At 35.0% G+C, this 12,077-nt stretch overlaps 2 protein-coding genes and 1 pseudogene across 2 annotated transcripts; 1 reads left to right on the top strand and 2 right to left on the bottom strand.

Moving 5' to 3' along the window:
- The first annotated feature begins 312 nt into the window (after nucleotides 1-312).
- LOC120074746 (uncharacterized) lies at nucleotides 313-4,243 on the top strand. Its single transcript, XM_039027975.2, has 6 exons — nucleotides 313-659; nucleotides 1,467-1,646; nucleotides 1,789-1,870; nucleotides 1,938-2,045; nucleotides 2,164-2,322; nucleotides 3,823-4,243. The coding sequence occupies exons 1-6, from the start codon at nucleotides 408-410 to the stop codon at nucleotides 4,017-4,019; spliced, it is 978 nt and encodes a 325-aa protein (XP_038883903.1). The 5' UTR covers nucleotides 313-407; the 3' UTR covers nucleotides 4,020-4,243.
- Nucleotides 4,244-4,797: 554 nt separating this feature from the next.
- Nucleotides 4,798-10,986, bottom strand: LOC120073284 (Tetratricopeptide repeat (TPR)-like superfamily protein). The gene is made up of 5 exons (XM_039026032.2): nucleotides 9,034-10,986; nucleotides 8,519-8,703; nucleotides 8,263-8,433; nucleotides 5,707-6,159; nucleotides 4,798-5,330 (listed from the first exon to the last, which is right to left on the bottom strand). The coding sequence occupies exons 1-5, from the start codon at nucleotides 10,529-10,531 to the stop codon at nucleotides 4,902-4,904; spliced, it is 2,736 nt and encodes a 911-aa protein (XP_038881960.1). The 5' UTR covers nucleotides 10,532-10,986; the 3' UTR covers nucleotides 4,798-4,901.
- On the bottom strand, nucleotides 6,166-8,252 carry LOC120073285 (B3 domain-containing protein At5g42700 pseudogene; annotated as a pseudogene).
- Nucleotides 10,987-12,077: the final 1,091 nt, after the last annotated feature.

The raw sequence follows: 12,077 nt of genomic DNA, 5'->3' as shown, positions 1-12,077 counted from the left end.
TCTATATTTAAAAACAACTATTTTAATTAGTTAACTTTTATCAATACACTGATATTAATTTTTATTTATTATAATATATAAAATTGTAATACTTAATTTCATAAATTTAACATTAAACAAATTTAGAGTTTCAATAAAAAGAATTCTTATTAATTATTTGATGAGTTATTTTTAAATATAAAAAATGAAATAAAATATAGGACACAATTTTACAATATCTTATAAATATTTTTCTAACGGTTTGAAATAATTTCTCTAATTTGACACGCGAGTCCAAAAAAAATCACACAACCATAACCGAGGGACAAACATGTAATTTACTTAATAAAATTTTTAAAAAAAAAATGTGTAATAATATCTTCTTTTGAATTGCTTGGGACAGTCTGGACAGAGCGGACAAACAAACAATGAAGGCTGTTGTGATTAGCGAGCCCGGCGAGGCCGAAGTTCTTCAATTGCAGGAGGTTGAGGACCCAATAATCAAGGAGGATGAGGTTCTGATCAAGGTGGAAGCCACTGCCTTGAACCGGGCCGACACGATACAGAGGAAAGGCTTCTATCCCCCGCCTAAGGGTGCCAGTCCCTACCTCGGCCTCGAATGCTCTGGGATCATCGAAGCTGTCGGCAAAAAAGTCTCCCGCTGGAAAATCGGCGATCAGGTCATTTATGGAATTCATGGAACTTCACTTCTGGTTCATCGAATTACTTTGAGTTCTGTTCTTTTTTCTTTTCTTTTCTTCAAGTCTTTTCAGCGCGGTGATTTGATCTAAAAGCTGATGGGTTACCGTGTAAACTTTACATTTTATCACGACTTTTTGCTCTGATTTATCGATAAATTAGTACTAAAAGCAAAAGTTTGAGTTGAAACTTGAAAAATAACGATGAATTTAATCTTATATCAACATTTTTAATATCTTTTAAAGGCTTTTTATGTTTTAATGGGGTGCGAGAGATATTACATGCGATTATTATTGTTAAAACGACAATTAAATAACACAAAAAGGAACGTAGAGATAGAGAAGATCGACATACAAATATACGTGGTTCACTAACAGTGTGTTAGCTACATCCACGAGTAGAGAGAGAATAATACTATTTGAGAGAATGTTTTCAAAAATTACATCAAAACGGCGTCTCTAGGGTTTGAGAGTTCATATAGCGCACTACTCTAAACCCTAGGGTCATAAACTTGGTTGTTCGAAGCACCAACAAACAGATTCAAGGCATCTAACAATTTTTAATAAGCTATGTGTAAGTTTGCAAAGCCTGTTTCTTATGGAAATGAATGCTCAATGCTGTGATCACAACCCTTTTATCATCAGAGATGATTTTACTCTTCTTGTTTGAATATTCTAAACGTTCTTTAGTGATCTTTTATGGGTAAGCAACAATTTATCATATACTATATGCTTTTGGGAATTGAAATAATTAGCATCTGATCATTTAACATACTGCTGCAAGCACAGGTATGTGCTCTTCTTTCTGGAGGCGGATATGCTGAGAAAGTGGCTGTCCCAGCTGGGCAAGTACTTCCCATTCCACCTGGTGTTTCCTTGAAGGATGCTGCTAGTCTTCCGGAGGTGGCGTGCACCGTTTGGTCGACTGTGTTTATGGCAAGTCGACTATCGAGAGGAGAGACATTGTTGGTATGATTTTGGAAAACTTCATGTTGGTATTACTCTACTCGGGTGAGCTAGAAAAAGACTGAAAAGGAAAATGAGAGAGAGAAAGAGAGAAGAATTTTACTCGTTGATTACCATCATGAGTGAAAGAGTATTCAAATTTCAGGTTCATGGAGGCTCAAGTGGAATTGGTACTTTTTCCATTCAGATAGCTAAATACCAAGGAGCGAGAGTATTCATTACTGCAGGTCTAGCGATTACTTTGGTCTTTTATGGGTTCATGAATTTGTTCTGATGTTTCTGAATCTTCGCCAGGTAGTGAAGAGAAATTAGCTGTCTGCAAAGACCTTGGAGCAGATGTTTGCATCAATTATAAAACTGAAGATTTTGTTGCACGAGTGAAAGAAGAAACAGATGGAAAAGGTTAGTCTTTAGCATATCTATAACTCTTCAATGTTTCAAGGTTCCATTTCCTGAAAATGCTTGTTCCTTTCTAAGATTGTAGCACTGAAAATTTATGTGATATTCTATACCGTGACAGGTGTGGATGTTATTCTTGATAGTATTGGAGCTCCTTACTTTCAGCGGAATCTTGAAAGCTTAAACTTAGATGGTAGGCTTTTTATTATTGGAACCATGGGGGGAGCAGTAACGCAGCTAGATTTTCGCAGTTTGTTTGCGAAACGCCTCACTGTGCAGGGTAAGATCATTTTAAATGAGGTTTGTTGATATAAATTGCAGTCTGAACGTCTATTCAAAGAAGCTTTAATTCATTCCACCCAAATCAGAAACTCATTCTATTCATTACATTTTTTTTTTTTTTTGATGCATACTGATTAGAAATTTAGAGTTCAAATGAGTTAAAAGTATGCAAATGTCAAATACATATCGAGAATGTTATACCAATCAATATATCATTATCCTTTTTGTACATGTGTGTGCTTCTGATACTACTTAAATAAGCATCCGTGTGCAGGGAAGTGTTTCCCATACGATGCAAGCATGTATTATATGCTTCAAATGGAAGTATACCTGAAAAAACTTAAGAGCGGGTTAAGTGCTATTGAGTGAAAGACCAATCATACCATTAATTTTAGAAAAACATTGATAAATACATGTTTCTCTAAAAGACTTTTTTTCAAACTTTTAGAAATTCTTTTTGATACGTAGTCAAGCACATTTTAGGATATTAGAAAGATATTTCTCTCTAAATGCGCCTTAGTAGTGGTTGTGTGGAATGAGGAATCAAGATTTTGATAGACCAAGTGTGTGCTTGGAGCAGGATTATCTTAAGAGATAATAACCACTTCTTGCTACAGTAAATATTATTTTGTATTCCCCAATTAACTACCGTTAACACTATTTCAAAACCCCCATTTACTACAATTTTTACTATTTTTACATTCATCGTTTTTTTATTATTTGCTCTAGTGTTTACTATTTCATTCTTAAACTAAAATAGTTTACACCTCAAACACATATTATTATAACCTGAACTAAAATAATCTACACTCCAAGCACAAACTATTATAACCCAACTATAATAATTTAGGACTATAATAACCAACTCCTTATCCTAAATGTACTAAAAGATATAAGATAACTTGACTATAAAATAAACCAAGTGTCTCCGTTACTTTGACCCTCCTTCTTTTGAGAGAGACTCTTAAGTCTATCACTCACTAGAATATTGTCTACCTCCTTGAATCTCACTCACTGTATTTGTAACAAAATTTCCCTATTAAACCCCTTAGCTAGATACCGGCATATCCTTAATGCCTACTAATGTCCCTATTTCTATTCTAATAGCATTCCTATCAGATTTGTTCTCAGAATATTTCAAGTTTCATTGATTATCTATACACATTCTTACCAATTTCCCCTTCACCGAGCCATCAACTTCTGTGACCACACTGATAATCTTTTTTTAATGTTTAACTTTTGAGGTTATATTAAAATGAAATTGATACATGACCCAAAAAAAAAATCCCCTTGAATTTGAAAGTTTCCACATTTGGTCCAATTTCGACACTGCACACGAGAGACCTAATGATAATCTTTTTTACTTTGAATGCTTCACATCTGGTCATTACAAGGAAATAATTTCTCCATTTTCAAAGCATTGGTCTTTTTCTCATATCCCCCATCTTTTTCGGTGCATAATCTTTCAATGACAAAATATCATGCATCGTGAATGCAGCGGCTGGCTTGCGAAACCGATCTCCTGAAAACAAAGCTGTCATTGTAAGTGAAGTTGAGAAGATAGTTTGGCCAGCCATTGCAGGAGGCAAGGTGAAGCCTGTGATCTTCAAGTATCTTCCATTGTCTGGTGCAGCAGAAGCTCACCAGCTAATGGAGAGTAGCAAGCATATTGGAAAGATACTACTAACACCATGATGCACATGGATCGTCAATGGACCCAGGTGAAGACATGATTGCTGATTAAGTTGTGGATGAAGTTTAGTTTTATCTGGTCGGGTTCTGGTTTTGTTGTAGGCCCTCCAAATTTGGCAGTAATAAAATGTACTTTGTTAGTTACTTTTACTTCTCTTACCGGTCTTGTTTCCAATGATGGTACAAATTTAATTAAAAACGTTACCGCCCCATTTGGATTCAAGAAACTTCAAGGATTTTAAATTTTTTTTATTTCGCTTAGAAAAAAAAAATTGAAATGAATATATTTAAATCTTTGTCTAGATGGTGCCTGGAAAAGAAAGTAAAGTTCAAAAGATTATTGATATAGTTTTTTTAAAAAAATACTAATATAGACTTTTAGTTCTGTTTTATTAATTGATAATTGATAATTAGCCTATGACAATGAAAATCATATAGTTCCAAACGTGGATTTTTTTTTACCTAAAATCTTTTGATATTTATACAAAATAATGAATTAAGATAAGTTAGAAGTGTTCAAATCAGAGTCATGCTACATCAATCCTGATTAAAACGCTATTCATAAAGCAACATCTAGTTGATCCAAAGTTTCAAGTATTAATGCGACTTCATTTATGGGTTTATCTGTCTTCTTTTAAAACGCATGTTGATCCAACTACAACAGTACGAGAAAATTAATCAAATTAAACAGAAATGAAATAAATCAATCTCAATTTTCTAAACAATTAGCAACCCACAGCAATAATCGATTAACTATAACTCATAATCTAAAAAGATGCTATTTTCTACCATAAAACCCCAAGAAATGCGGACGGGGTGTTTTTACTATTTCCTTCAAAAACTCATTGATTTTAAAACAACTCTAATTTACATTACAAAACACTGTTAGGCTTTCTTTTGCCTTTTTATTCTCTCAAGCGCACCTAGGTGGCTGTCATCATCCTTTTCTCCATCCACCTCATCGGAATCTTCCTTCTTTCGAGCAAGACCTCCGAAAACTGCAGATGGGACTTCTTTCTGAGCAATTTCGACGTTCTCGTCTTCTTCCGAGTCGCTTTCATCTGGCAATTCAATGTCTTCTTGATGAGCAGTAACCTTTAATCCTCCATCAGCCTGTGATTCCACTCCAGCACTCACAAAACCAACTTTACGGCTGTTATCTTTGGCCGTGTCTTCAATTGCAGGGGCCAACTGCCTCTCTAGAGCAGCCATTTCGTCTTCTGTAACCCCAGCCTGCTTCAATTTGTCTTTCGCCTCATCGAGGTTCAGTGTCTGATCCTTTTGCATTAGATACTCGGGAAGAATAAAATGTGTCTGACGAACATAAAGAAGGTAAGAATGTGTAAGATAAGTATTCCAAACATTTACATAAAATAATTAACCATGTGTTCATGCAAGAAGTAAAAACGTGGCTAAAAATCTCATCAAAGTAACATTTTAGTCATTGAACATTCAAAAAGTAACAATCATGTCCCAAAAATTTTAAATGGTAACAATTTAGTCCCTCTGTTAAAAATTCAGTTTCCTCCTGCACTTTCATTAACTATCTCTTCCCTATCCTTTGCTTCCCCCTCTTCTTTCAAATTTCTTTGGTTTGATTCCATAAAGGAGGACTGATTTCTTGTCTTCATTAACAAAAGTTCCACTAAATAATGGGAGGATACACTAGAAGTGTTGAATAAGAACATACCTGGCTATAGCTAGCAGAAACACTCCTTTTGATACGAAGCATCTCTCTAAAAGTATCTTCATTTCCATGTTGCACCTCAAACTCGTGCCACTTATTCCAAAAGTTCAAATCTGATCTAGGATCTGCAAACTGTGAAGCAAATACATATATTCCACGAGAACGATCAATTTCTCCCAAACTCTTCTCCAGCTCAGCATACTTCAAGCACATAGTCTTCACATCTTGATCGGGAAGACCAGATTCTATTGCTTGTTCATAGATTTCTCTAGTTTTAGGAACACCAAATATCTCGGCTGCACGGGCAATGTATATTTCATACATGCTCAATTTCTCATTGTTCGGAACAGCTTTAGTTGCCTGATCATAGACCTTCATAGCTCGCTTTGCCAAACCATGGTCTTCCTCAAGCTTCGCGTATTGAAGATACAAAGGCCTAACAGAATCAGCAGGTGCCTGAATGCACAATCAAAATATAAAACCATTAGCATCATCATAACCATTGTATTCGGTAAATGTGATAAGGAAGAATTTCAATATCATTCAACTCGGAAACAAAGGCAAGACCTTGAATCTACTTAATGAAAAAGAATGTTATAATGAAACAAGAACTACTCAAAAGTCTATATCAAGCCCTTGAAGGGAATAAAGGTGGGGAATCGCTGGATTTTAAGATCCTGAATGGTCAACTTAAGAACTACCCAAACATAAATTCTAACAACCATTTTCGTTATCTCCATAAACAGAAACAAAGAAAATTATTAATCTAAAATATATGCAGAAGCACAGGAGAATATGACAACCACTTGGAATGGAAAAAAGAATATATATCTACTAAAAGAGAGGTAATTTAAATTTGTGTTTTAACTTTGATTTCCTTTTTTAATTTTTTTTTTCTTTCTAAAAAACACTCCACTATTTCTTTTTTTTCTTTTTTTTAGAGAGAAACAGAACAAATTATTAATTAAGAAATCAGACTTGTTTTGGAAACTCTAGTACATTGGCTTACACAGGGACTCATCCTCAAGGCTCTCCCAATCAAAATCAGCAAAATCTATCAGCTAACATAGGGATCCCAGTAGAAATTCTAGTACAATACAATAGCTTACACAGTGGCTCATCCCACTAGAAACCCTAAAGGCTCTCCAAAAATCAGCAAAATCTATCAGTTAACAAGCAGTCTAAGCTAAAACAAAGAAAAGGATTTAAAAAAAGAGAGAAGAAATGTTAGGGAGAGGGGATACTTGAATACACACCACCCCCCACCCCCAATATAATAGTCATATTCAGCTGACACAAGATTGTACAAGGCACAGGTTGCCTTTTACTCCAAAACCAATTCTGAGAAAACTTGTTGCATTATGTGCACTTCCCCAGACCTCGTCAATTCTCACCTGAAATGAACTGATTTGGAATAAGAAAGTAAATCATTTAGCTACTATTAGAATCACTATCTTCTTTGGAACCATCCGCCCTAAAGTACCTTGCAGGCTGTAGGTTTAATGCATCAAAAAACCACAGCATCTCCATCTGCTAACTTATGAGCAATTGAGAAAACCTTCCATCACCCCACTAAATCCTGTTTTTCGTGCCAAATTTATTTTTGGATACTCATATCACCATCTTCATCTATTAACATCATTACTCCATCATTCTTTGGAAGGTGCGTCTTGCAGAAATGAGCAGAAAGGCCCAGCCGGAAACAACTACTAACATGAGACTGGACCATCGACTTTATACAGATGGGATAATTTGGCTCCAATCCTGCTGTAATTCCTGAGCTCTTTCAAAGGCATTCTTTCTTGCTTCATCCAAAGCATAAAACTGGTCTGAAAATTCTCTTGCTCTGGAGATCCTTCTAGGAATCACCATGCAATCAACAAGAACTTCAGCGTAAGCAGGGGCTGGCTGTTTCACTATGCGACTGGACCTCCTCACCACCATAAGTTGTTTCTGAGTCATGTGAGGCTTTGTGGGCTTACTATGGAAGGACTTGAAATGGGAAGAGTTGATGAGAGATTGAGAAGGCAAGGGAAAATTAGGGCTTCCATTCTCTTCTTGTTTTCAACTCTTTTACGACAATATTCCTCATATAAGAGGTTAGAGATCCCTATGTTCTCTTCTTCTTCTTCTTCCTCGCTTCGTAGGGTTTGGTGCATAGACGAAAGCAGAACTGATGCGGTATTTGGGAATTGGGGAATTTTGATTTCATACAAAAAATTGATTGATAGTAGACCGTTTAACTTTCCCACTGTAAAAATTATTTATTAAAAAAAAGCACCTCCACTATTTTGTTTCAAATATAAACTACAGGCATCCGTCCTTCCAGAACTGTTACTACAACTTCGTATGCATCTTGAAACTCTTGTGCTTTCTTCAAACTAAGCCAAAGTAAAATAGCTTCATAGATATCCAATTTTCATGGAAGACTCGATTGCTATCAGATAGTTTTAGATAATTGCATTTCAGCATAATTACAAGAAGCCTTTTTTTCCATAAGAACCAATTCTATTAATTCAAAGAAATGCAAGAGATGGAGAAGAGATCAATTTTACATACTGTTTCAACCGCATGCTCAAATAGTTCTCTTGCCCGCTCCAATTTTGTCTTCCCATATCTTTTCACAAACTTGGATAGATATGTGACCCATATATCTTTGACATGAGGATATTTGAAAATCTTCACGCCCCTTTCATATACCTTGAATGCATCTTCAAAGTACTTATGTTCCTGAACATGTCAAAATCATGAGTAAATCTTAATCCATCCACGGAATAAAGGTAATATAAAACGACACAAGCCAAATTTAGCATACCTCAAGAAGCAAGGCATAGTTGATTATTATTTGTGGGGTAGCGATTCTTAAGTCCAGTATTCGCTCATAAACTGCACGGGTAGACTCCAAGGTTCCAAGACTTTCTTCCAGATCCACATAAAAGGTCCAAAGTCTTAGGGACTTGTGCACCTTCATCTGGACTGGTTCATTCCCATCAGCAGCCACTGCAATTATAAGCATAAACCAATGTAACTATTACTGTTGCTCCATATACCTTGAGTTCATTTTAGATTCACAATGACAAATATAGGTTTGTTGAAATCAGTATTCTTCTGTTGAGAAACAAACTATTTAATTTACTGTTCAAAATATCCTACTAAATAACCTCTAATTTAGTTCCATGTCTGCTATACAACCAAAATACTTGCGACTAAACCCCAAGTAAGATGCTTTAACACAAGAAAAACCAAGAGTACTGTTAACTCTAAATGAGATAATCAGCAACATAATTAAACACGAGTGCAATTACTAATGAGAAAGCTTTATGGAGTTACCTTTTCGTTTGACTTCAACAGATGGCTCTGCTGTAGCACGACGCATCAGCTCCAAAGCCCCTTTGAAGTTTTTATGTCTCAATTCCATTTCCGCCCATTCACACCAAATGCTAGCCAAGTTATCCACTGTCTTATAGTTAACTTGTACAGCTTTGTCAAAAATAACTCTTGCATTTGGAAGATCTTTGTGTGCTTCATACAACTTAGCAAAAGCAACCCATAAGGTATGAGGCTTACCTACTGCTTTCATGGGATCCACTGTTCTCACAGCCTCAGTATACGTCAATATTTGTCTTGTGGGATTGCCCTCAAATAATTTAATCCTCCGATGCCATTGTTCAACATTATGAGGATTTTGTCGTAGAAGAACACTATTAGCTAATTCTGGTCTTCTGTCCATAAGATGGTCTAACCTAGCTAGTCTCAGATCAATGTCATTATCATCATACAGCCAAAACCCTTGAAGTATTTTCTTCTCAAACTTAGAAACTGATAAATCAATATCTAATCGGATGTCCTCTTCCTCCTCCTCCTCCAGGCCATTTACCTGTACTTCATCTTCCTCATCACTCAAATCTATATTTTCCATTTTATGAGCTAGCATACTCTCCTCGAATTGAGAGTACGAATCAAATATCACACTAAAATCTCTTACAGTAACAACAGTAGTCATCCCTTCTTCAAATATATCTCTTGCCTTCTCGTGTAAATTCCTTCTGATGTAATATTCTGCGAGTGATGTCCACAAGCGCCCTACTTCATCGGTGAACTTCCTAATGCCGCCCCTTATTATGGCATCAACATTCAACCCTGAAACTTCAGTAGCATGTCTAGTAAGCAAATCACACAGCTCCAACCACAACCGATGCTTGGTCTTCCCCTTTATAGAATAAAATTGATCGTCATTCAACACGGAAGCCAAATTCTCTGCAGCTTCTTGCCACAGATTTGAATTAACCAAAAATTCAATCAAGTCTTCAATGTGTGTAGGGTCGTATTTTAAATACCTTCGATAAACTCTAAGTGAGGTCTCAATTGGAATACCCTTTTGGCTAACAAAAACAAGGTATGGCTCCCAAATGCGATCGTGCTGTGTAACTGGAAGAGCACAAAGGGCTCGGTCGAACGTCCGACGCGTTCGGGTCACTAATTTCTGGTTAGTCAAAGTCTGTAGGTACATTATCCATATTCTTGGCATTTTATGCATAGTCACAAGCGCTCGTTCAAACGTGTTGTTAAGAGTTTCGTATTGAGAATGAGTAATGGGAAGATTTCGTACCAGATCGAGGCGTTCGCGCAGATATGCATACCATAACTTATAGCTTCCGGGGAGGGCCTTGAGAGCCCGCTCGTAGATAATGAATCGCTTCTTGAATGGTGCTTCTGCTCGTGCTATGAGGTAGCGCCACCACAACTTCAAACTAAAAGGATTTCGAAGGAGCTCTTCTTCGTAGAGAAGGTCATCTTGTGATGGATATAAATCTTGGGAAATCGACATGAAAGAAACCTAACGGTCCTAATTCGACCAATCCTCCCACAATCAAAAGCTCTGAAGTGCTTCCCGACTTAAATTGCACAAAGGCATTGAGAGGATAAACAATTGTCTGAAAGTTTTAGGTCTGAGGTTAGAGAGAAAGCAAAGTTGGATTGTGTACGATGAACTCAAAACACCGAAGCAGAGGGCACTTGCTTTAATGGCTGCCTCTTGAATAATAAGAATATCTGAACCCTAAAACCCTTCAGATCAGTGAGGAGAAGCCGATAGGAACATGCTGAAAGTGAGAGGAAAGAGGGTGGGAATTTATTTGTGGATAATTGCTGGAAATTTGTTCAAACTAACTAAAAAAAATGATATGAGGAGTGAAATTATGTTGAGTTAATTGCAATGGATAGCATTTAACCCTAAATTCCATATAGTCTATCAATTTCGAAAGCTCTAAATTTTATTATTATCTACAAATTCTTTTATATTTTATTATATTTATTTTGAATTTGGTTGTTATATTTGCCATTGTTCCTAATAAATTACTCTTTGACAAATTTAATTTTAATTTATAACTATTTCATTTAGTACTTTTAATTTTGTAACACTCATATTCAAACTTTAGTATATACTAATTTAGTCTTTGTGATTTTAAGCATTGCATTTTCAATCTTATGGTTAAAGAATTTCATAAAACTAAGGCATGATAACCATTTTATTTTTTATTTTTGTTCTAGAAAATTTAGCTATAAACACTACTTCTGTCTTCAAATTTCTTATTGTGTTATCTACTTTTCACTGATGGTTTAAAAAAACAAAGCTAAATTTTGAGAACTAAAAAAATAGTTTTCAAAAAGTTGTTTTTGTCTTTGGAATTTAGCAAATAATTCAACCATTATACTTAAGAAAATGTAAATCATTGTAAGAAATGTGATGAAATAGGTTTAATTTTCAAAAACAAAAAATCAAATAGTTACCAAATGGGCTTAAATGTTAGGTTTTATTATTTACCAATGTAGACTTCTTTTAGACAACTATATATTGACGTAGTTTTAATAGTTTACAAACATATTGATACCTAATAAAATTATAAATCTAATCATGTGAGAAATCTCATTAAATTTTAATTCTAATTTTCACGACATGAACTAAATTACTACAAATTTTAAACTACAAAAACTACATTGTTACATACCATAGTTCAAATATTAAATTATTACAAAATTAAAATTATATAGACTACGTTATTAAATAATGAAAAATAAAATTTAAAAATTAACTTGTTGCTTTCTTAAAAATGTAGAAATCCATGTTCGGAGAATATGAAAGGCGATTTTATTATATTTCTGACCAGGAACAAATCCTATCATAAGAATATTTTGTAAGTGGAACGGTAGCTTCTATGTTTAATATATAATCAAAGGACTTCACAAAAATAACTTTTAACCTTTTATGTTTTTCTTGATATTCTTCTACTCCATTTAAACCTCCCTGCTCCTTTTTTTTTTTTTTTTTCAGTAATATAAAAAAGAACAAAACTAACTAGATGTCAAATCTCCCT

Source organism: Benincasa hispida, chromosome 3 (assembly GCF_027475165.1).
Source record: "Benincasa hispida cultivar pf3 chromosome 3, pf3_genome.v1.1, whole genome shotgun sequence".
NCBI classification, from domain to species: domain Eukaryota; kingdom Viridiplantae; phylum Streptophyta; class Magnoliopsida; order Cucurbitales; family Cucurbitaceae; genus Benincasa; species Benincasa hispida.
Note: the sequence above shows the minus strand (reverse complement) of the source record. Positions and strands in the feature narration are given on the sequence as shown.